The 23834-nt window shown below is 55.9% G+C and overlaps 4 protein-coding genes across 5 annotated transcripts in view; 3 read left to right on the top strand and 1 right to left on the bottom strand.

Moving 5' to 3' along the window:
* The first annotated feature begins 1029 nt into the window (after nt 1-1029).
* Nucleotides 1030-5330, top strand: DCTN3 (dynactin subunit 3). The gene is made up of 7 exons (XM_086770390.1): nt 1030-1129; nt 1325-1409; nt 2368-2454; nt 3044-3127; nt 3803-3861; nt 4207-4266; nt 4961-5330. The coding sequence occupies exons 1-7, from the start codon at nt 1043-1045 to the stop codon at nt 5048-5050; spliced, it is 552 nt and encodes a 183-aa protein (XP_086626516.1). The 5' UTR covers nt 1030-1042; the 3' UTR covers nt 5051-5330.
* Nucleotides 5331-5871: 541 nt separating this feature from the next.
* Nucleotides 5872-8764, top strand: RPP25L (ribonuclease P/MRP subunit p25 like). 2 transcript variants are annotated; one of them, XM_086770484.1, is made up of 2 exons: nt 5872-5912; nt 7368-8764. In XM_086770484.1, the coding sequence occupies exon 2, from the start codon at nt 7377-7379 to the stop codon at nt 7935-7937; it is 561 nt and encodes a 186-aa protein (XP_086626610.1). In that variant the 5' UTR covers nt 5872-5912; nt 7368-7376; the 3' UTR covers nt 7938-8764. The 2 variants fall into 2 exon arrangements, with proteins under 2 accessions (XP_086626610.1, XP_086626611.1); XM_086770485.1 differs by lacking the exon at nt 5872-5912 and adding an exon at nt 5940-6267.
* Nucleotides 8765-10371: 1607 nt separating this feature from the next.
* Nucleotides 10372-11604, top strand: ENHO (energy homeostasis associated). Its single transcript, XM_086771325.1, has 2 exons — nt 10372-10533; nt 11105-11604. Exon 2 carries the CDS (start codon nt 11415-11417, stop codon nt 11598-11600), a length of 186 nt encoding a protein of 61 aa, XP_086627451.1. The 5' UTR covers nt 10372-10533; nt 11105-11414; the 3' UTR covers nt 11601-11604.
* Nucleotides 11605-13926: 2322 nt separating this feature from the next.
* The window catches only part of DNAI1 (dynein axonemal intermediate chain 1), a 148172-nt gene continuing 138264 nt past the window's right edge, over nt 13927-23834 (bottom strand). Inside the window, exon 20 of the mRNA XM_086770559.1 lies at nt 13927-14193. Within this exon, the coding sequence (XP_086626685.1) occupies nt 14089-14193 (105 nt within the window). The 3' untranslated portion in view covers nt 13927-14088. The remainder of the gene's footprint in view (nt 14194-23834) is intronic.

The following is a 23834-nucleotide window of genomic DNA, read 5'->3' as shown; positions in this document are numbered from 1 at the left end:
ATCAGAGGTGTTGCTGGGGCCCCGAACCACCCCACAGCTCCTTCCTGCAGCCTGGCAGCCGCATTCTACTCCCCACAGGAACACATCAAGAGGGCTGAAGCTTTTTCAGGGCATGGTGGGTTTGCTCTCGCCAAGGGGCACTGGGACGGTCTCCAAAGCCATGCAGCCCCCATTGCCAGCCACGCTAACGCAGCACACACCATTAGCAGATGGTTTTGGCCTAAAAGCCTAGTCTGGGACCCTGCCCAGGGTTCCCTGGTGCCTGGGGCATGGTGGCACAGCACCCAGCCCGATGCTAGCAGTGGGAGGGGGACGGGGACTGCCCTCTAGCCTGGGGCAGCTCAGACAATGCTGAGGCTACATGTGGCCATGACAGGGCAGTGGCACGGCATGCAGGGAGCATCGCAAGGTGCTTTGGAGACTCCTGGGCTTCTCCGTCTCTAGTTTGGGAAGTTTCTGGACTTTCCTCTGTGATGGATGCTGCTGCCATGAATTCATCTTGTCCCCTTGAGGCATCTATGTAATTGTGAGTGCCAGTTGCAGGTGGTGGCAGGGCTGGGGGTGGCTGCTGCGTTCATTACTGCCTCACTTTTTAGTGAGCGTCGCCTGTGGCGGTCGATAGGAGAAAGGTGAACCCAGGTGGGCTGAGGCCTCGGGGAAAGCCCACAGAGGCTTCCTGGATTTCAAAGGCCCTGCATCCACACGGCCCATAGATCGCTACATCAATTTCTTTTAATACATCCAAGCGCCTCTTTCCTGGAGGATTACGCCGGAATGAAGAGGCGATCGACCGCCCGGGGCGGCGGGAGGCCCACACGCCTCCCTCTGCAGTGCAAATCACCATCGACCGGCTGCAGCCTCCCCTCCTTGCCTCTGAGAGGGGCTTCGCACCTCCCGCCCCCGACTCCCGCCGCCATCACCCCTTCCCAGACGGGCCGGCTCCGTCTCCATGGCAACAGCGCCCCCTTAGCAACGCGCCGCCATGGCAACGGGCAAGGGCGGGCCGGAAGCGACGGGCGGCTTCTTCCTGTCCGGCGGCAAAATGGCGGCGACGGAGTTGCGGCGGCTGCAGTGGCGGTTGGAGGAGCTGGAGCAGCGCATCGGCAACGGGGCCTCCGGGCCGGGCAAGGTGCTGAGGGGTTCCGCAGAGACCGAGGTCCTGCACGTATCCCGGGGGCCTGCTCAGGCCCGGCCCGGCCCGGCCCGGCCCGGCCCGGCCCGGCCTCCTCCCAGGGCAAGGCCCAGCCCCAGGCCCACAGGGGTCTGGGTTTGCTCAACCTGGCGGGCTCTGACAGGCCCGTCCCTTTCTTCTGTGCCCCCGCAGGTGGTGGACGAGGTGGTGAAGGTGCAGGTGGCGCTGAGCAATATCGCCGGCAAGAGGGAGAGGATCAAAATCCTGTTTAAGAAAAGTGAGTGGCCTCGGGGAGGGGGGAGCTGGGAGGGCTGGGGGAATTTGAAACCCCTGTGTAGCCTTTTGCTGCTTTAAACAAAAATCCCTTCCCTCCTCTTCGTGTGAGTTCGTTTGATTTGGGCTCTTGCTTTGCATATTTGGCAAAAAAAAATAAGTAACTGAGTGAGGTGTCTTTCCGCTTGCAATTTTCCCACCTAGCTGTTGGGCATGGCAAACAAGCTGCTGCAACCTGTTGTGTGCTTGATGTCTGCCTGTATCACTGCAGCGATTTGCTCTGCCTGAAATGCAGCCCTTGAGGGTTACAGCCCTTGAGCATGAGCTCCTGAAATGGTTTCTTGCATGCTTGGACCTCTCACGCGTGCTCAAGCAGCTCTCCTCTGAGTCTGGTGGGAGCGATAAGGATCACACGCAGCCACCGGTGGATGGATCGGGGAGCAGCCTGCAAACTGGGGGATACCAGGAGTGGACAGTGGAGTGGTGCTTTCTGCTGCAAAGCTGCCTCTTGGCCAAGTTTTGCTGTCTGGTATCGCAGAAGGAGCACATGGTGTAGGGAGGGTCATTGTCCTAGACTGTAGTGACCATTTGGTATAAAAATGTAAACCATGTATTTGTAGATTATTTTAAGGGCCAGGATGAAGAGCTATTGTCTGATTTTGTGTCAAGGGCGGGAAGAAGCAGATTTCAGTCACCTTTGGTTTCATTATCCAAGTAAAAAGCAAGTGTTGTGGGTGTCCATAACAAAGCAGTTATTTGGCTTAAGAGGTCTGACAGTTCTTAGTCACCATGCTCCATATTTTCAAGTGCTGTAGAAATTCATGAATCGGGAAAAAAAAAAAAAGACCCTAAGTGGGCAGTGTTTACAAAGTAACCTGATATATAGCGTGGCGGAAGTTTGCACTTGTAAATGCCATAATGTCTCTCCAACTTTTTGACTCCAAACCTGTTTTTCACTCTAGTTGAAGATGTAATAAAATATCTCGACCCTCAGTACATTGATAGGATGGCTGTTCCAGACGCCATGAAGCTGCAGTTCATCTTGGCAGGTATGGCATGAAATGAGAGGAGATGGGGCTTTTTTTTTTTTTTTTTTTTAGGCCTGCAAAAGTTGTCTTTTACCTAAGCTGGATGGGGATGGGTTTCTTTTCTTTAGTTGTAAAGATGTGGCAAGGCACCCTCTTTGGAGCTCTCAAAGAGATGGTTTGTACAAGGATGTCTGTCACCCTTAGTACTCCCTTGTGCATCTTTTTAGTATTGATCAGTTTAACCTTGAATTAATAAAAGGTTGAAAAGAAAAACTGGAGCTAGAATAGTTTTCCTCCCTCCACTTCCATTACCCTCCAAACTGTGACAAAAATGGAAGACCTTTGGATGTATTTTAAACGCCTTCTAGCCTTGTCCACTCTTGCCCCAAGGAATTTGGTTCAGCCTTGTGTTGGTATAGTCTGCAAATGAAACTTGGTGGAGATTCTCCTGCTTTAAATTGGTGTGAACCAAGATGCAGGGATGAGCAACACAAAAGTGAACAAAATCATAAGCAAGCCCCTTTCTGTATAGCTAGATCAGCAGTATTTGTGAAAAGCCAAAGCAGCGTCTTGTATTTACTGATGTTGCTTCTCGTCTCTCCCCAACCAGAGGAGCAGGTTATTCCTTCCCGAGCAGCCCTTCTGGAGCAGGTGAAGAACCTCCAGCCCATCTTGGACAGTGCCAGTATCCAAGGTATGCATGTTCTTCTGCACGTTTGAGCTGCAAATGCCACCAAGCTGTTGCCTATCCTATTTTTCCTATTTTCTTTTTTTTTTTTTCCCTCTTGAGCCTCAGACTTGAGGACAGCTAAGCACACAGCCTGGTGTGAGTAAAGTAGGTACGAAGTATGTCTGCTCCTCCCTCATGCCGCTCTAACACCCCATGCAAGGTCAAGGAGGTGATAAGAGTAGGAAGCACGTTAGAGACAGCAGCTTGGCAGAGAGGGTGGAGACTGGTGGCTGAGCACTGTGTATGGTCACCAGGCTGTGGAGCCACTCCTGCCTACGAGCTCTTTTATGTCCAGAACATCCCTGCTCTTGGCGTAGGTGGAGCTGCGTTTTTAATTGCTTGCCCTAACGTTTATCCAAGTGGTTTACTCTGATGTAGTTCTCAGTGCAGGCATCCTCTAACTCATGCCATCCAGAAGCGGTTAGCAGATAAACTTGGTGTTTAATGTTCAGGGTAGCGAGCGGGTTTGTGTGGTGTAAAAAGTGTGTTTGTGGTGCGTGGCGCTTGCGTTCAGTGAGTGGAGTTCTGCTGTGCCATTCCTTCTCCAGGAGCATTCCTAGGGAAGGAATGGTCTTTATTTTGGTAACTAATCCCACATGATGTAAACAAACACAAAATGGATTTCTCTTCTGTTTTCAGCGGTTCCTGGCCATGCAGCCAAACTACAGCGCCTCTCTCAAATCCACATTCAACAGCAGGTAGAGTGACTATTCTTGACAGTCTTGACTAGCAGGGAGGAGGAACCATTTGTTAGTGGCTGTACTGACATCCCTGTATTTGCAATTGTTTGAATTGCTCATTTATAGCAGATTTATTTTTCCATCTTGTCTGGGATATTCATGCTGCAGTTTTAAATGGGTGTTTGTAACCTGTCTCTTGACTGGTAGAGCACTTCGAGCTGCAGTGAGTGGCCACAGCCAGGGCCCAAGCTCTAAGGTCAGTACTGGCCTTGGATGAGTTTCCCCCTGTGCTGTCAGGGACTGGGAGTACAGATGACCTTCAGCTTATTTATCGCTTGCTCACTGAGGCTCCCCTCTTCGCAGGAGCAGCGTCAAGAACTCACCGACAGTGTCAAGATGCTCCTCGAAGACTACAACAAAACGGTATCCTTTGAGCCTTGGGCCTGACACAACGGAACTGCCCGCCTGTCTCCTGGCTTGCCTGGCCCCATCAGATATTGTTGGAAGCAGGTGATCCCCATTCCTGGGTTTAGTGGCAATGCACTTTCTGACATGGTGATGCCAGTGTCCCTGTCTCACTCCTCTCTGGAGCAGAGCCGAAGGCCAGAACCGCCCATCTCCCTGAGACGGGAAGGGCAGGGTGCCACCTGTGAGCCAGAGCCCCTGTGCTGGTTCTGCTCGCAGTGCAGCTTGGCACAAAGGAGCAGTGCATTGTGCATGTGCTGGTGCAGAGTGCTGACGGGACGTTAGCATCTCTGTCAGGTGGCTGCTGGTCCCCACAACGTGCCGGAGCCAAACAGCGGCTCATGCTGGTTGTGTAGGATCCCAGTGCTGAGACACATCCTAAAACCACAACAGGTAGGGAAGCTCTGATCTTTTCTGTAGAAAGTCGCTTGAAATGCAGTGCTATGCCGTGTTCAGAAGCGCTTTCTGGACTTCCGTCAGTGTTTGGCGCTATGCAGCGGCTCAGCGCCTGGATGGTTTGAGTCAGTGCAGGCTTTCTACAGCCTGGTGCCTGGGACCTCTTCCTCTCCCAAGGAATCTGTGCTGTCAGGGTGCCCTGACTTGGCTTCTTCCCTGCAGTTTCCACATCTCTTTCCTTAAGAGTCATGTCCAGACCCTGCTTCTGTCCAAGCAGTTTGTCCAGTGGAATGAAATACTGACGCGGCTGGAAACAGCCAAGGAAGCAAAACCTGCGGCAGAGTGATGGCAGAGCCAGGAAGCGGAGAACCCCGGGGACCCTGCTGGCCTCGGGCCTCTCTGGAGAGGCTGCAGCACAGCTTGCACGGTTGTCTCGGCATCTTCCCACTGGGCGTGAGCGTGCTGCGAGTGCCATCACAGGCTCTTGGGGGCCAGCCTGGCTCCACCGCTGAGCTGTGTCGACCCTGAATCGAAGCCACACTACTCCTTAATATGCCGCAGTTAGCCAGTCTTGCGCTCCCCTGAAGCATGTCTTGGTTTGTAACATATTTAAAAGTCCCGTTCTGCTCTTACCGTGGGCCATAGTAAAGTCCTGAAACGCTAACTGAGTTGTCTCTTCCTCCCCGGGTACCAGGGGCACCTCCTTGCACAGACTGTCCCTCCCTGTGTGGTTTTTTGCGGGGGGTGAACAGCGGCAGCCGGCGGGAGCCCGTCGGTGTTTTGGGCCCAGGGCCGGTGAATCCCATCCGGCCTCCTGGTCGTCCCCTGGGCTGCCGGCGCAGGGGAACCCGGCCCGCGGGGGCTCAGCCCACAGGCCGATCTGCCGTCCCTGCTCAGGGAGGAGGCAGCGGCTCTCGCCTTCACCCTGCCTCTGCTCACCGGCGGGGCTGCTGCGAGCCGGGGGCGGGGGCTCGGGGCGGGACGGCGGGAGCCTCACCCGGCCCCGGGGCGGCACCCATGGGAGGGGCCGCAGCGGGAGGGGCGGGGCCTGGCGCATGAGGCTCCGCCCACCATATCACCCCGGACCAATCACACCAGGTGGGGGACGGGGCGCTGAGCACCACCCCTCTACTTCCTCCCGCCTTGCGCCTGCGCACGCGTGGCGCCGCCGCCATTTTGTGCCGACGGGAGCGCTGAGGCGGTAGCAGGTGAGAGCTGGTCCCGCGTCCCCCACCCCGCTGCAGCCAGGCCCGGTCTGCTCCCGGGACCCTGCGGCGGCACCCGGCCTCCACACAGACTCTCACAGCGGGGTCTGTCGCTACACCCGCCCGCCTCATCCCGGACAGCGGCGGCCTGGCCTCCCCTGTGGCAGCCGCCTGGCTTCCCTCCTCCTGTCTCGGTGGTTGGAGCTCGGCCTCCCTCCCCGCCGCGCGCTCCCCGTCGCAGTGGCTTGCCCTTTCCTAGGGCCCTGTGACACCAGCCTCGCCTGCCCCCATCCCCTTCGCCGGACGCCTCACTCGCTCCGGTCGCAGCCCCCCAGCAGTGGCTTGGCCTTCCTAACCGGTACGGCAGGGAGCTCGACCTTCCCTGCCATCCTCTGGCAGCCCGCATCCCCATCCCCTGAAGGGGCCCCTATGGCAAGGGCCCGGCGCCGCTCTTCACCCGCAGAGCGGAAAGCGTGCTGTGCCCCCCCCCGGCCTGCTGCCATGCTGGGGGTGAGGGCCTCGTGGTAGGGATGGGCTTCCCGGGTACAAAGAGGAGGCATTGACGGGCCCTTTCTCCGTGGGGGATGGAGTAGAAGCGGCGTGGCTCTGGGTGAAACAGGGCTCGCAAGCCTCCAGATCACAAAGCCTTAACGCTGCACGCGTGGGCACCTTGGGCTTTCTGTGGTGGGGAGGGGGTGCCCTACACAGATTAGGCAGGCCTGGGTCAGGATGCCAGTAGAAGGACGTTGCCTTGGCAGATAGGAGGGCTAAGAGACTGGACCTTTCTGTCTCTTTCACGTTATCTCGGAGAACCTTTTATGTGTTCATCATGTACCTTTCTGTTGTCCTGCTTTGTGCTGGTCACGTGTCTCTTGCCTGTAACCTCTGGCTTGCTGTCTCCCCTGTGACCTGCACTGTTTCATCAAGTATCCAGTCCCTGGCCTTTGACCTAGGCTGGCCTGTCGTGCGGCTCACAGCCCCACAAACCTGCTTTGTCACGTATCCGAGTTGCTGCAGGTGAGCTGTGCCTGGGTTCATCACGTGCACGTTCTGATGTGGCTCACAGGGTGCAGCTGTGGTCAGCATCCCCTGACTTCTGTTCCCAGTAACCTGAGCTCACCTGTCCTCTGTTTTTCCCTGAGATACAGCCTGTGTTTTTTACTTCATCCTGCATAGGCCTACAACACCAACCCTGTTCCTTTCACTGCCTGCCTGTTGGGGCCCAGGCTGCTCTGTGGTAATGTTCATGCTGTAGGTATGTGCTGAGGAAGACTGGGTACAAGTGAGTCCTCAGAATGAGTAAGGCATCCTTGCCCATCTTTTGGATGTCCCTTTTCAGGATCCCCAAGTCTGACAGCTCAGTGTCCTTTTGAGGAAGGGTTGTAGCTGATTGTGTGAGAGCTTTTGTGCAGCAATTACAGTGGGAGTTTGTATTAATGGATCTGTTTTTCTTTTCAGCGCTGCAGAATGGAGAATTATAAGAAGACGAAAATTGTGGAGAAACCTTGTCCTCTTCCATTCTCCGACCTGCCACCTGATATTATTGAAATGAAAGTGAAGGATGGGAGCAAAATCAGAAATCTGATGGGCTATGCCATCAGCAAGATGGAGCTGGACTCAGTGAGGCAGATCCTTTTCACTGGCTCAGGCAAGGCCGTCAGCAAGACCATTACCTGCGTGGAAATCATGAAACGAAGGCTCAAAGAGCTGCACCAGATCACCAAAGTGCTCTTCAGACAGATTGAGGAGATCTGGGAACCCATTGTGCCTGAGGCAGGCCTCGATGCCTTGACAGTGAAGAGAAACATTCCTGCCATATGTGTCCTACTCAGCAAAGATGCCCTTGATCCTCAGGAGCTGGGGTACCAGGCTCCGGGCTCTTTTGACGCCTTCTGGATTGAGACGCTTAAAGCGGAGTCCCAGGGCCAGATGAAGAGGAAGCAGGGTGGAGGCCGGGGAGCTGGCAGCACAGAAAAGCACCCTCGTTCTGCTGGCGGAGGGCCTGGGGAGTCGTGCGCCAAGTCCTGAGGCACCGCTGCTGCGTTTGGCTGTAGTTTTGAGGGAGCTGCGGAAACAAGCCAGCTGCTGTAGCTGGAAAGCTGCTACTGAACATGGGGGGCTTGCAGAGTTGTTAGGGGAGGGCAGGAGAAGTTAACTGTTTCAAAATGGATGTGATTGTAGCTGTCTGAAACTGTGTTTTGACAAGTTCCCTTGTCAAAGGCTGCCAGGCTGTGCTCCTTAGCGTGCGGTTCAGGGAAGAGAGGAGTCGTCTCTGCTTGAGCAAGGACCGCCGGCGTCTTGTCAGTGAGCCCTGGCAAACGGCTGCTCACTGAGCGAGGTTACAGCTGCCTGGGGCAGTGTGGCAGCCCAGGCTGCAGGCGTGCGTGCCAGGCGCCTGCTCGTGTGGCCGCTGGAGGCGGCTTTTACCGCAGTACAGAGCGGAGGTGGGACCCGACGCGGATTCCCCCGGCTGCTGCCTGCGTCGCCGGAGCTCTTGTGAGCGGACAGTGGGGCATGGGGCTGGGTTGGCTGCTGCTTCTGTGCCTGAAAGTCCTGTCTGCTGCTGCCCTGTCAGGCGGTTTGGATGTGGGACTGCAGGGTCACAGCTCTGTCTGCGGTTGTGTGCACGTGGCACCCTTTTTGTCTTCCTTTCACCTCGGTGGAGCTGACCGATGCACCTCCCTCTGCCAAAGTGGCGGGAGTTGACTCATGTTGTAACCAGCCTGAAGTCCCGTAGCTGCGCGAGTGCCCTGGGGTGGTGGTGACAGTAAGCTCCAGAGGACCCTGTTCTTTCCCCTTTCTGCTCCCTTAAAATGCAGAGATGGGTTTTAAAATAAAGTTTCCTCTTCATGTAACATGAAATTTGTCATGTCTTCCTCATCCCACTGGAGGTCACCCTGCAAGCGTTGATGGTGGGGCTGCGGCTGCCAGCTGAAACTTTGCTCCTTCAGCTCTCCTTGGGGAAGAGGGGACCGGCTGCTCCACAGTTTCCCTGTCATGGCTGTAAATTGTCGCTGATGTGGCAAGGTTTCCTTCCTGCCTTTACCATTCACCTTCAATATCCAAGAAAGGTTAAGGTTGCTTTTTTTTTTTTTCCTGGGAAACTTTTTGCTAAATTCTTTTTTGTTCTTTTAACCTGACTAGAACTGCAGTCTCAAAAATACTCAGCCCAGGCTTTGCCATGTGAGGCGCAGGACGGAGCATCTTTTCTTGCATGACCATTTCCCTTCTGGAGCAGCGCTGGTAGGTGACGCTGGGCGAGAAGAAAGTCCTGTTCCCTGTGACGGACTGCGCTCTTGCCAGAGCAGCCCCTGCTCGCACCCTGCGTGTCCTGCCTGCTCTTCCTGGCTCTGTCTGCGTTGGCGGGCTCCAGCTGGACCCGACGCTTAGCTGTGTCAACGGGAAACAACACAAGCATTTGGAGAAAGAAGGGATTTTACCTAAATCTGAGAAGCAGGAGGGAGACGGTGTGTTGCCTGTCTGACCCAATGCCTTCACAGACAAGACTGCGAGCAGGGACAGTCCCTCGTCCCCTTCCCGTCTCCTGGTGGTCTGGTCGCGCTGTGCCCCACCGCTGTCCCTGGAGCTGTGAGGTGCTCTGGGAAGTGCGCAGACTGTGCTCTGCCCGCGCAGGTGAAACCCAGGGACGGGGCAGAGCTAAGCTGATCTATCTTTGTGCTGTTTGCGGCTGCTGATCCCTTACGTTTAAGGAGGAGACAGCTTTTCTTGACCAGTTAAGAGATTAGCGATAAATGCTGAGGGAAGATGCTCGAGTGTCTGACCAGGTGGTTCCTGACATTGCAACAAGCAACGCGCGTGTGTTTACTGTTAGAAACAGCCTCTTAGCAGAGAGCCGGACCCGCACGCAGCCTGCGTAATCCTCCCTCGTGGCGCGGCTGTCCTTGACGCCTTCTCATCAACGCCGCAAAGCCGTTTTTATTTTTGTTCCACCATTTGAAAGTGACCCTCTGCTGACCGCAGCGGCTCTCCCTCAAGTGCTGGAGCTTTTCCTTCCCCGGGGCCGGAGGGGGAGCAGCCCGTTGGGTGCCAGGACCGATCCCCAGGTCCCAGATCCGCTCCTCACCCGTCCCTCCTCCGGCTCCGCTTTCCTCCGGTGCCGTGCGCCGCGGGGTGCTGCCTTGTTCCCCCTTCCGCGGGCTCTGCCCACCCCGGCCCGGCCCCGGCCGCTCCACCCTGGGGGTTTTCACGCCCCGGTGTGCGTGGGGGCCGGGCTGCACGTGCGCGCGCACACGTGTGTGTGAATGTGTGCGCGCAGCTCCAGGGCAGCCGGCAGAGCCAGGCCGAGGGGGCGGGCCCTGAGCCGAGCGCTCGCCCAATGGCGTATGACCGGCGGTGGGGGGCGGCCACCAGTGACGTGGGGCGGGGCGCCGGCAGGGCTCGCCCCCTCCACTCCCCCCTCCCTCCTTCCCGCCCTCCCGGTGCCGGCGGGAGGGAGCGGGCAGCGCGCGGGGCTGCGGCACCCACCGGGTGGCCCGCGGCGGGAGCGCGCCCCGGGGCCCGCACCGGCACCCAGCGCCGCGGCCTCGCAACTGGCCCCGGCCCCGGCAGCGCCGCCCGCCCGCCCGATCCCGGCGGGGTCCCGGGGCGGAGCGGCGGCAGGCAGGTGGGTAACACCGGGGCACCGCGACGGGAGGGCGGATTCGGCGGGACCTGTTGCAGCCCGGTGCCCCGCTTCCCGGCGGGCAGGGGGATTAGAGGCACCGGGGACCCTCGAAACCTGAGCTCTGCCCGGCCCGGGTATAGAGCGCAAGGAGGGGGCTCTCCCGGTTCCCCCCGCCGGCTGTCTGCCAGCCGCTCGCCCCGTTTTGGGGTGCGGGACCTCGCAGCGGGGTCCCGGCGGCAGATGGGGGTGGAGAGGGGACAGAGCTGGGCCAAGGCCGCCCGGCGTCACCTGGGGGTGCCCCGGGGAGGGGAGTCCGGGCCGGGATGAGGCGGTGGGTCTCCCTCCAGCCTGGGGGCACTTGCAGTGGATGGGGAGAGGGGGGACAGCCGAGGTGCGGGGTGCTGGAAAGGTTCCCCAAACAGCAGCTGACCTGGGAGCCACTGCAGCTTCCAAACCCTTCGGCCCGGGGGTCACTGCCCGCTGGCTCCGCACAGCTGGCCCTGAGGGGCTCGGGCAGGCTGTCCCCGCGCCCTGTCCCCTCCCGCTGGTGGTGACAGTGACTTTCTCCCAGGTGCAGGAGGGAGGAGAGGAGTCCCCGTGTCCTCGCTGCCCTGACGGATGAGGACAAGCCAAGAGAAAGCTCCCATCCATTCTTCCCAGCGGTGTGGTGAAGCCCAGGACAGAGCTGCAAGTGGACAAACTGTGACAGGGTGACGCCGTCCTGCTGCCTGCCTGGCCCCGTCCCAGTGCCAGCACCCGCCGCTGTCCCCTTTCCCCCCTGCCAATGCCAGCGGGTGGAAGCTGCATGCTCGATCGCTGTGCCGGCATCCCAAGTGTGGGGTCGAGCTGTGGGCCCCACTTTTTCCTGCGGAACAGTGGCAATGGGGGCTGCTCTCTCCACCGGAGCAGTTGTGGCAATTTCTTTTAACTGCGTCATCGCATTGCTCATCCTCGTCCTCTTCCTCATCCTCTGCAAGGCATGCAGGACCCCCTCGTGCCCCAAGAAGAGCCCAGCTTCTGACGTGGATGAGACAAGGAACGAAGAGAAATACCTGCTGCAGCCCTGAGCTGCCTGGGAACTTGGGTACCCAGCTGTGCCGAAGGAGTCGTGCCAGCCTGGATGCTTGCGCTGGGACTGGTGCACTGGACCGGGCACAATGAGAGCAAAGGGGATACCGAGCTGCTTGCAGGGGCCATGATGCGGGGCACAGCCCTTCACCTGTGTGGTTTTGGTGTGTGAAGTCCCTGCAGATGCCCACAGTGATCATGGGGATTGAGAGACAGTGGCCAGGGATGTGCTGTGGGGACAATCCCGCGTGTCCCAGCAGCCAGCGAGCGCAGCAGAAGCTCTGCCCTCAAGCGCACCCTGTGTTTGGGGACAGCCCATGGGCTCCTCCCTGGCACTCGTGGCCTGGGCTAGTGACCACTGTGTCGCAGACCTGAGCGGGGCCGGTTGGGGGTTTGGAGAGCGGAGGCAGCAGGGCTGGCACGGGTGCCTGTCCCGAAGAGGGTTGACATGGTGGGATGTGCCTGGCCTTCAGGTCCCTTCAGCAGCTGTGGCCCCACTGTCAGAGCAGGGTGTTACCAGTCCAGGTGCCTTTGGGGGTGGCCCAGGGGTGCTGTGTGCCCTCAGCCTCAGGAGGGCATTTGGCACCCGTCTTCCCCAGCAGCCAGAGAGGGTCTGCATGGTCTGTCTGTCTGCCCCTGGTCTGTCTGTTAGTCCCTTCCAGCATTAACACCGTCACTGCCGGGCACCGGCCCTCCTCCTCGCCGGGAGCCTGTCCCTGCCTGCCTTCCAGCCTGCTCCCAGCTGAGGCCAGCCAGTGGGGTTTGACCTGCCCGTGGGCAGCAGATGTGCCCTCGTTGGCATCCCCGTCCCTGCTGAGAGCAGCCTGGGACAGCTTTTTGCTGGGGAAGTGGGATTCACGGGGAGGGACGGCAGTGCCCAGCCAAACAGCACTGAAGGGTCTTTCAGCCCTGTCACAGTGACTCTGGGACCACAGTGGCTCTGCGGGGAGGGATGCTGGTGGTCTGGCTTGTTCCCAAGCCTGGCAGCTGCCTTCTCCCACCCTGCTTGCAGGTGCTGTGGGTTTCGGAGGGCTCTGCCTTGCCAATCCTAGAGCTGAGCAATAGCCAAGGTCCCGGCTGGCATAGCCACTGCAATAAGGGGATAGAGGAGGGTGCTGTGCCGGGAGGACACCGGCCAGGGTCCCTGCGCAGGCTTGGCAGAGCCTGTGTTTCCTCCCCATGTCAGGTGTAGCTAACACATCCCTTTGCGGCAGTGTTTTTACTAGACTAATAAAGCAATTGTAGGACCCAGGCGGCGTCTCTGAGCTCTGCCCAGCACCTGGAAAGTTTGTGGGAGGCTGTGTGTCCTGCCAGTCCCAGAGGGCTGAGGAGCAGCTGCCCTGGGCTGATGTCCCTGCAGGACTGTGGGTGGTTTGCTGGGTGATGGTGACAAGGAAGGGCTCATGTCTGTATCCATCTGTGGCTCTCAAATGCTGGGTGAGAAACCTGGCTGGGTATTTCATGCCCGCAGCATGTCTGCCTGGGCTGGGGGCATGTGGCTGTCAGCTGGAGGCACCGGAGAGTTTCCAAGTTGTGCCCTTACGTTATAAGGAATGCTTGCAGGGGACACGGGCCAGCTGAGCAGATGGAGGAGACCTGCCACCACCTCTGCCTGGTGGAACAAACACCTCTGGTCCCCACTCCTGGCAAGCTGTGCGCAAGGCTCCAGTGGTGACAGCCTGTCCCTGCTCATCAACATGCGGCGAGGCCACCGCGGCTCCTGCTGCCACCACAGCCACGTAGCAGCTAATCCCTCTGCTGCAAAGCACCGGAGTGGTGGGAAGGCTCTGCAAAGCCCAGCATTCCTGCAGCTGCTGGCTGGGTAGAGGCAGCCAAGCTCCACGCCAAGCCTCCCTGGGGAGAGGGGAGCTGCGCGCACCCCGAAGCTGGTGGCTGGCAGCTGCTGTGATACTCTCTTTGCCTCCCAGCACGTCCCCCTCCTACAGCCATGAAGGACCAGGCCAGGTTCTCAGCCACCCTCTGGCTTAAGCTGTCACCCCAAATTCCAGGGGGCCATGCGTGGCTGACCCCAGAGATGGCTGTGGGGCTGCAGCTCAGTGCTCAGTCTCTCTGGCCCCTACTCTTGAGGGGACTGGCTGGGCTCAGGGACAGTGCCTGCACGGCCAGGGTGACATGGGCCAGGACATCAAGCTGCAGCCCTGAGGTTTCTCTGGAGCTGGTGGGACCAGCCCCCACCTGCCCTCCATGGGGCTCTCACCCGGTGCAAGCCCAGCGAGGGGCTGGCAAGAGCTGAGGGCTGTGCGGCTCTTGGGGACCGAGCACGGTGAGGTCTGCCTGACCCCAGAGGTGACTGCACACTGCGGCTCTGCCAGCACCTCTTTTTATTTGTCTGGGCACGGAGGTAAAGTGTTCCTGTTATGCAAAGAGCGGGCGGCACGGGGCCCGTGGCTTGCATGCCAAGCAGTCGCTGATCAAAGCCGGTTTTGTTCGGCCGGCGGCCCCTGGCAGAGCCATCGTTCCCCTCGCTCACTTCTCTGCCTTGCTCTCTGGCTCTCTCACCAGGTTAAGCAGCTTCTCCAGCTTTGCGATTTCCACCTCGGGGCCTTTCTTAACCTCCTGACCTTTCTTCTCCTGCGAAGAGAGCAAGCATACAGAGCTGTGAGCAGGGAGGACGGCAGGGATGGGGGAGTCCAGTGCAGGGAGGGATGCTGGATGGGGAGGCTGGCATAGGGAGGGATACTGGGGCTGCTATGTCCCGGCTCGTGGCCCTCACCAGGGGCTGATCCACAGGGAGATGCAACTACCTGTCCCTGTATTTCAAGCCCAAGATGTCATGAGGTATGTAGAACCCCCCATGGACTGGGGAAGGGTGTTAAGAAAGGGTTTGGGTGGGGATGGGAGTGGATCTGTTCATCCACAGTGACACAAACCCTCTGCTGCCTCTCTCCTGCCAGCCCCTCTCAGCCCCATGGGACTGGATCACCCTCTAAACCTCTCAGCTTTCCCCCGCAGACCCCAGAGAGGTGCCAGGCAGGCATGACTCTCAGGGCAGTCACAGCGATGCAGATGTCCAAACCTCCCCAAAACAGTCCCGCCATACCCATGCCATGGTGGGGCTCTTGGGGAAGGGCAGCTACAGCAGTGGGGTCTGGCCCTTTAGCACCCAAATGGCCTTTCTCTGGAGGACAGGTGGGTGCTGAGGGCCTCTAACCTGGGGGAGGAATTCAGTCAGGGCTCCCAGGTGGGCTGTTAGCTCCTCGCTGAAGCTGTCTTGCTGCTGGGCAGAGCCTGAGCATCCCATGGGACAACCCTGTGCCTTATTGTGTGCTGCTGAGCATGCAATCCCAATGGATGCCCCAGCATGGGCAGCGAGGACGAGCCCTTCCCACAGTCCCCCAGCACCTGTCCCAAGCCTCCCAACTGCTCCCTTCCTGGGTGCTAGAGTAAGCCGCCAGCAACTTGGGAGAAATCACACAGCACAAGGGAAATAAGCCTGTCCAGTTCAGTCCTCACTTGCTTTGGAGCAGCAGGAGCTTCCAGGCCTAGTTGGTGATGATGTCCCTGCTAAGGGTACCAAGGCCACCCAATGCTTCACGCAGAGTGTGTCCCCTGGCTGTGGGCTGTAGCACCAGTGCATTGCTCTCATTGGAACTTGGGAACTTTGGGAAAGTCATAACCAAGTTTGGGCTCTCTAGGTACCTATTATGGCAGACACAGCTGCTGCAGAGGAATTTTCCAGTCTGCATTCACCCTACCAAGTCCTTCTGCAGCTGAGCATCTGCCCCATGGGGTTCCTCCAAAACAGCATCCACCCAGTCACTGCATCCTGTTGCTCAGTGCTGCCTTCCGCTCGCAGCCGTCCCCTTCACCAGCCTGCCAGCTCTTGCCTTGCCTCTGGATTTGAGGGGCGTCCTTGCTCTGGGGCTGGGAAGCTCCTCTGTGCCCAGCATGACTCTGGACACCCCAGAAAGCAGATGCCAACCATGGGTGAATGCGAGTGCTGGTACTCAGTCTGAGAGGCAGGCTCGGTGGCAGTGGGTCCCAAACACAGTGGCACAGCAAAGGGGAACATCACCAACTGGGCTTGGAGGCAGCCCACAGAAAACTGCTGTGCCGGCTCCTCCTGGCAGCCTCAAAGCACAGCCTCTTCACGGGGATGCTCTCGGGAGGCCAAGGGAACAGCGCAGTGTCTGAGAAAGGAGTCTGCTTGCTTTCTTCTCTCCCCACTTAGAAAAATGAGTTCTCCTCCCACTGAATCAGCTGCTCTAATGGCCCCGAGTGCAGCAATTACAAACACGTCTTTCCTTCAATGCCTGGAAAGAAATACCAGGGCACCACAAAAAGAAAGTCGTAGGGCAGCAGGGATTTCTCTAGCAAACATGAACAGCGCCGAAGGTGATGACCACTGGGAAAGAAGTCCCCAGGGGATCCCCAGACTGCTCCCTTATCCCAGCCCAGGACAACCCTGACAGAGCAGAGGTTTCCTCAGCTGCCAGAGGGCATGGCTGGGGTTAAAGCAGCCCTGGAGAGGGGAATGGGGACATTTGGAAACCCCTCTGCTCCCAAGAAGACAGTCCAGCTCCTTGCCCAAGTGCTGGGATGAGTCAGGGTTGTTTTTATTTACCAAGTCCATTGCATGCTGGGACGGTGCTGGTTCGTATTAACGCCATGAAGTGAGCAACGCCCTTCGCGGCTCTGGTCCGGGCACCGGGAGCAATGTTTGTACTAACAGCCCACGTCACAGCCTAGCGTCTCTCTGAGTGAGAGCATTGGGATAAACACAGCTGCTCGTGGTATTTCGGGACTTAGCTATTTCTGCAGAAAAGCTTCTTTGCTGTCTGATGGCATTGAAAACACTCCCTTTGGCACCCTGCGTCGCACACAGCACTATACACAGGTCCTTGGGAGGAGCTGAAGAGGCAACTGCATTGCTCATCCAGGAAAAAGAGATTCTGAAGCCATCCCATCAACCTAACTCCATCCCAAGCCCTTTGTTCTCCCCTCTGGTAGGGTCAGGGAGGGTCCCTGACTGATGCCCTCCAGGTAGTAATGCCAGGTCTACAATGACTGTGTCCGAGCCTTGCTAAAGTCACCAGCCACAGCCAAGGCTCAGCTCCTAGTCACCAAGCTGTCCCTAAAACCTTGACTTTCACACCAGCTCGACTCCTCTGGTGCTTCTGAGCAAGCTGCAACAAAGCCAAACACAAGCCTGTAATGAGCCGTAACCAAATCAGAGCTCTAATTTAGCGCCATATAACCAGGCAAGCAGGATGACACAGGGAAGGAAAAGTATAATGTTCTTTTGGGGGCACTGAAACGGAAAGTTTCCCTTTATTCCTCCATCTGCTTTTCCCAGGGTGGCTGTGTATGTGAACTGGCCGGGACACTGCCAGCTGGCTGATGGCATCACCACGGCACCGCAGCATCCACTTGGATCCACACGGCAGCTTCCTACAAATCCAGGGGCTTTGCCTGCATCAGGTCTCCAAGGAGCAGCCTTTCCTGGAGCAGAGCTGTTGCAATTTCCCAGACCATGCACGATGCGGAAGCATCACCTCTGCATGTGGCTCCCTCCCAACACAAGCCATAGCCAGGTGTGGAAAGGGCACTGATGGGGCTCTTCCACCTGGAGTGTAGCTGAGCCCATCCTCCACCTGCATCCCTGCTTACACCGCATCCATAGGGCTCATCGGGAGCTGAGAGGGAGCCGGGGCAGAGCATCCCCCGCCATGGAGCTGACAGATGCAGAGCTGAGCTTACATGGGAGGTCTGTCCCTGAGGAGCTCGTTGAACTGGTACCAGAGTGGCTCACAGCAGCGTGTGCATGGATTTCATTGTTAACAGTTCTCAGCAGGCAAGCAAAACGCTCTTGGTTGAAAGGGTGATTGAGGGACATGTCAGAAAAACTCATGGCAGGGGCAGAAACGGCTCTGCATAGGGACGGACTCTGCCCCACTGATGGGCATCACCTCTGGGAGGTGAGATTGAGAGGAGGCTCCCGTCATGTCCCCACTGCTGTGTTCATGGCCAAGTCCCTCACTGCCCTCATGTTCCCTTTACCTTATGCCTGGGCTCTGCTCTGGCTCTCCAGGCAGGGAAACGGAGGCAGGGGTCTCCTGGCCCTTTTAGCAGTGCAGGCACAACTGTGGCAGGACCCTTGATAGTCCTCTCAGCCCCAAAGGTGAGTACTGACACTGGAAGTGAAGCATGAGGTAGAAGATGATTGAGGTGAAGCCCCAGGGGTGAGGGCAGGGAGAGAACAAGGACGAGGACTAGCTATTTGAAGCCCCCTGATCCATTGCCCTGTGCGCCCCAGCCCCTGCTCTTCCCACACTGGCACATACTGAACTGTACATCCAGGATATGAGAGTCATTTAAACTGAATTTCCTGCATCTTGGCTGATGCCTTCATTCCCTAGCTGATCAGTAAAACGCCGAGTTAATAAAACTGTCCCATAAAAGCCATGATGCTGGCACTTTTCAGCATCCTTTCCTTTTTTTTTTTCTTTTTTCCCTTTGGTGAAATAACCATAAAACATCTGCTGTAAGGTTTCGATTAAACAAAACAAAATACGTTTATGTTTTAAAGTAGTGAGGACATCAACCATGCTGGAATGAACACAGACGGAAAAGTCCCCATAACTTCCCTAGGAGCAGCGGGGACTCTTCTCCCTGCTGAGTCTTGGCCAAGGGGCACAGGCCTGACTCTGCCCTGACACTGTTGTCCTGACACTGATAGTCCAGTCTTTGCCATTCTTGATAGGGTGGGATTTTTGGGCACAGTCATGTTGGGACAGGATCTGGCCACTTTACAAAGTAGCCCAGTGACCTAGGATACCAGCTTTCCATGCAAAAGCAGTTTAAGCTTTTACAGACTGACTTTTTTGAACGGGGTGAGAAGCTCCAAGAAGCTCCAACAGGGCTGTTGAGAACTCCCATCCTTATTTTCCCCAGTGGGAAAGGGCAGACAACCTGACAGGTCTTCAGAGGTATGTTGCTCCTGGAGAAGACATTTTCTTGTTCCTTCTGCTCAGGGGTAGGTTAAGGTGATGCCTGCAGGGTAAGGGCTCCTCCATTAGCAAAACAGACCAGCGATGGGTCCAGCGAATTGAATGAATGAAAGCAAAGAAGAAACCTCCCTGGAGCATTTGGGTTGGGAAAGACCAAGGAAACCCACAATCCTTCATGAACATAGCAACATTTTCCTTACCAGCTCTCTGGGCCACCAACCAAACATGCATCAATGAGGTTGTGATATGACCTGCAGCCATGAAGCCTTCCAAAACCTATCCCAACATGGTCCCATTGCAACCCAATGCCGTTATATAGTGGATGAAACTGGAGTTATGCTGAGCTGGGGATGATGTCTGTGCCAACATCACTTCTGGGCTCTCAAGAAGTCCATTTACATACAGCAGTAACGGGCTTATCAATGACGGAGAGCCTCAAGTCACACTCACAGCCTGATTTGACAGCATTGCTCCTGGCCCACGGAAGGATTAGCTGACAGACTGGAGATAAGGATTTAGGCTTATTTTGCTACTCTTCGGAAATAAATGACGCAGGAAATGTTCTGCTTGCAGGGAATGAAATCAGCAGAAAAACCCAGGGGATGGCTGGGTCATTCAGGCATCAGCAACCACACAGGATCATCGGCCCCAGAGATGCTCGTTCCTCCAGCTTCAGCTAAAACCTGTGCTGTTCAGGGCAAGCACCTCTCCTTGCTCCAGTTCACATATTTGACTCAGAGACCTCTGCTAGCATCTGCACCAGACTATGCAGGCACAGCAGGGCAGACAGGTCTGATGGCCCCAGGTGACCTGCCCTTGCTTGCTGGTAGTCTCCAGTGAAACCACTGGAACCAGCAAAGACATAGCACTGGGACCAGCCTGTGGCTCAGCAGCAGACATCTGCCAGGAAAGGCATGGCAGCAAAGCTCAGTGATCTCTGACAGGCAGGAGGTGCAAACAAAATTGGATCAGACCTGGATGAGGCTGGGACTATCACTGGGAACAAACCAGAAAGAATTGGGTGAAACCCAGGGGGTACAGGCAGAGGTCATCCCTATCTAAATAGCATGTGCCTGCCTGCAGCATGTCATAGGGTGGGCTGACTTACAAACACCCATGGGAGAGGGGAGGCATCATTTGATGGAAAGGATGGGCTCTGCAGCAGCAGAGAGCTAACAGCAAGGTCAAACCCTCATCCACGGCCATAATGGAGGACAGCCATCACCACAGCTCCGCATCTGCTCTGCCAGAGCCCATCTGGGACCCCACTCCCTTGCTCACCCCCCTCACAGTGTTCTCTGGCCAAGCAAAAGTCATGCATACAGGAGGAGCCAAACTCTTCCTCCTGGGATTCAGCAACCTCCAGCAAAGCCACGGAGGAGTGTGGCTTCTGCTTTCATGCTGATCGGTGCCGTGGTGCAATCTCTGCTGAGCCTCAGGGAGCCTCCGAAGCATGCCGTGGCAAGTTGTGCTAAGGGGATTTAATGAAGCATTGACAGTGCCCTCTGAAAGTGCTTGCTAGCTGGCCAGATCCCGCTGTATAGCCTGGATGAGCACAGGAAGCTGCTGAAGTCCACAGCCCGTCCCACAGTGACTGCAGTGCGGAACCTGGCCTTGCCAGCCCTGGGCGCAGGGGAGCATGAGGAGGGTGCTGGTGGGCACCGTGGGATGCAGGATGGGCAAGACCAGGCTCACGTAAGGGCTAACAAAGGCTTAGCACTGAGCTCTTCTCCTTGGGCTGCAGACAAAGCGATCTGGCTTCCAGCCATGCTGAACGTTTCCTGTTCTTGCTAAGTCCGGAGCCACAAGCAGCGTCTCTTACACACCACTAATTTAGGCACCTAAATATAGCCATAAGAAGATCACACTTAGCAACCGTGCATGAAAACTCCACTGAGCAAGGCCAAGCTGAGCCCAGACAGGGCCTGTGGCAGTCCCCACAGCTCCTCTGAACTGGGCATTACAATGACTCATTAACTCCTTCTGAATTTATCCCAGTACCAGCCGCAGAAACCCACCAAAACCATTGGAAATAGTCGGGTCTTCTGCCTTTTCCTTATCTGACACGGGTTCGCAACAGGGATGTGGTCATGATCCTCAGTTCAAATATCACCAAAAAAAATATTTTTAAAGTGAAGGATACATTTTAAAGTTATCCAAAGACATTATAGTCTGAAACAGGCCCAATAAGCAAATATCCTTAACTCCGCCCTGAACAAATGCTGTGACTGGGAAGCATCAGCAACAGGAGCATCTCTGCTCCTAACTGGAGCACTCTAACTGTGAGCGCGGGGGGGGGGGGGGGGGGGGGCGGCGGCGGGGCGTGGTGGGTGGGTGGGTGTGAGAGAGATGATGAATAGCTTTGCCTTTGGGCATCATTACCCTTGAGAAAAGCCAACAACAGCAACCTCAAATGGAGCAGCCTGGTGAGATGATAAACTCCTCACAAGGTGCACAAAAAAGATTTTCAGTCATATCAGTTCACAGATTTAGTGCTAAGCACCAAGAAAAATCATTGTGTGCTCAGTGTGCAAGACAATTACCCTCCTCTGACCTGCAGAGGCTTCGTAAAAGGGCTGGGGTGGAGTAAAAAGCCCAAAAGCATTTGTTTTCAGCCCAGGGGATCCTGGTGGTGCAAACCACCACTGGGTTAAGGACAGAGGGGTGGGATGTCCTTTCCTTCACCTCCCTGTGAGACAGGCAGTGCATCCTCTATCCCCCTCAAACCCTGGATCCAGCCCTGCTGGGTTCAGACTTTCTGCAGTGCTGTCAGGCTCTTCTGGATGGGATGGATTACTTTAATTAGCTCCCAGCATTGCTCAGTGGGAGGCCCCGTTGCTCAAAGCCTGCCCATATGCCACATGTTCTACTGGCGCTGGACGGAAAGGCTGGTGGGGGCATTAGTGCCCAATGCTTTAGCTGTGAGACTTCTCAGTCCCCAAGCAGTGGGGAGGAAGGAAGCGAGAAGTGGGTTTTAGTTGGCATCGTCCATACAAACCACTAGACAGGTGATATTTTGGCTTCTAGCTTGACTTCAAATATTGCTGCAATTCCAGTGAAACCCAGACACCACATCTCAATGTAACCTAAACAATCCCAAAGATGCTCAGGCTTCCTTACCTTTTGGAGGAAGCTCTAACACAAGGAGCCACATCTGCAGCACCTCTTTACTTGGGCTGGCAGCCCTGCAGCGAGAGGCTCGGGCAGACACAGCACCCACAGGCACATACATCAAACCCATCCAGAGAGCCAAAATCAAGGACATGCCCCGTGGTGTGCAGGGACCTCAGCAGTCTTAAATGCAGCCCTTGATGCCAGCTGGCAGGTAGCACCATCAGCCACCCACCACAATTTCCTTATCACTCAGCATCTCTTTTTGCTTTTTCTTACTTCAACTTTACTTTAGCATTTCTGCATGACAGCTCAGTAAGCTGTTACAGATCAGAATTTAATAAAAGCAACCCAACATGGATGTGAATATGCAGCTCCTGCAATACTTTGGTACTGCTGTTATTCCATAGAGCACAGCATCTGATGAGAGATCATTTGCAGTTGTATGAACAGTATATTTTTTAAAGTCACAGTTTTTCCAACACTTTTTTCTCAGGCCATCACTATTAATACATATATATCCCCTGCAATCACCTTTTAACCACCTTAAGAAAGTCCAGCTGCTGTTTCTCCCTTAACATGACCTTCTTTAAAACTTTTGTCATGCCATTTTTTAATACAGCTAATGAAAATATTTGCATAGGACACGTATTCTTATTTGCTACTAACATGAGAACGTGTGAATATACTTCACTCTGGGTAAATACAAGTACACTGGAAACTGAGTTTTGCTATAAATAGAAGTGAAAATAAATGTCTTCACTCACAGATGTCCCATATTTAATAACATTACATGCCAATGTCATGAAAGATGTGTTACAACTGATACTGTTCTGCTTACTGAAAGAGCTCAGTCTGGAATTTAATGTCAGGCCACAGTGCTCTCTCCCTTTCTCCTGCTCTCCATGACTGCACTTGAACGCAGGGACCCTCCAGAAATAGCACTAGATATTTCACCTGCGTGAACAATTGTGTCATCTCAACAACACATTCTCCTGTGTAGATTTAATTTAAATCACAGTGTTACCTGAAGCAGGGCTAGGAGGGGTTAGTCCACTAGTCCACCGCAGTCCACAGTGGGAGCAGATACTTTTAAATTGCTTCTGACAGATGCTTGTCCAGCACTTGACCCAGTCCTTGGGGTGCCTGGCACAACGTGCCCCAAGCAGTGAATTGTCACACTCTGCTCCCATCACCTGCATGGCCATTTCTTTTGAAAACCCCCTAGGATGGTGCTGTCAACCCATCCCTCTCACGCCTGCTGAAATCCTTTCCCTAAGCCTTTTGCTGCCGTCTTGTATCTCAGAGCACTGCCTTCCTTACCCTGCCAGCTCAGGACATCTTTAGGGGTGCACATCTCTCTGCATCTCCCTGCTTCCAGCCTCTCAGGCTGGCCACATTGTCCTTGCTGCGCTTCTGCTTCTCACATCCTTCAAGCCCAGTACCCCAAATTGGAGCTGAGACCTTTGCATTACAGGATCAGCTCACATGTCCTGCTCACCTGTCTCTTGCCTGTGCTCTCCAGTAAAACACCTCTGCTACAGCAGGGCGCTGCTGGCAAGCGAGATATTTTTCAGTTCACCTCCTCGGTCAATTATTCTCATCTCCTTTCCCTCTCTTCCTATTTCGCCTCTGTCCTCACTGAAGTGCATCTTGTTAACTTCAGACCATGTCTCCCATTTGCCATAAATTAAATGACTCACACAGCTTCTCTCCACCTGCTGCACAGGAAATGGCCAGGAAAATGGTAAATGCTGCACAAACACTCCCAGGCCTGGGAACCATGTACGCTCTTAGTCTGGACTATGTGGGACGTCACGCTAAATCACATCAGCTATGACTGAGTTATGCTGCACCATGCAAATCAGAGCTTACAAGGGGTCAGCAAGAAACCAGACTCAGGACGAGCATGGGAAATTCTGCAGCTAGAGCTGCTGTTCTTCCCCAGGATCTGACCCTGTTACAGCAGCTGAGAAATCTCCTTCTGCCGTACAGATGGACAAGGCTCAGCTGTAACCCATGGCAGTGCCCCGTTGCCCTGGGAGCTTCTGGTTAGCAGCTTTGCTGGTGTCAATCCTCTCCTGAAGATGAGCTTGCCACAGTGCTGCTTAGTGGAGGGGGCAATCTCGAGCACAAATACAGGCTGGGTGG

This window comes from Chlamydotis macqueenii, chromosome Z, assembly GCF_036417535.1.
Source record: "Chlamydotis macqueenii isolate bChlMac1 chromosome Z, bChlMac1.mat, whole genome shotgun sequence".
Taxonomy (NCBI): Eukaryota; Metazoa; Chordata; class Aves; order Otidiformes; family Otididae; genus Chlamydotis; species Chlamydotis macqueenii.
The sequence above is the reverse complement of the archived record's forward strand: the minus strand, read 5'-3'. Positions and strand labels throughout refer to the sequence as shown.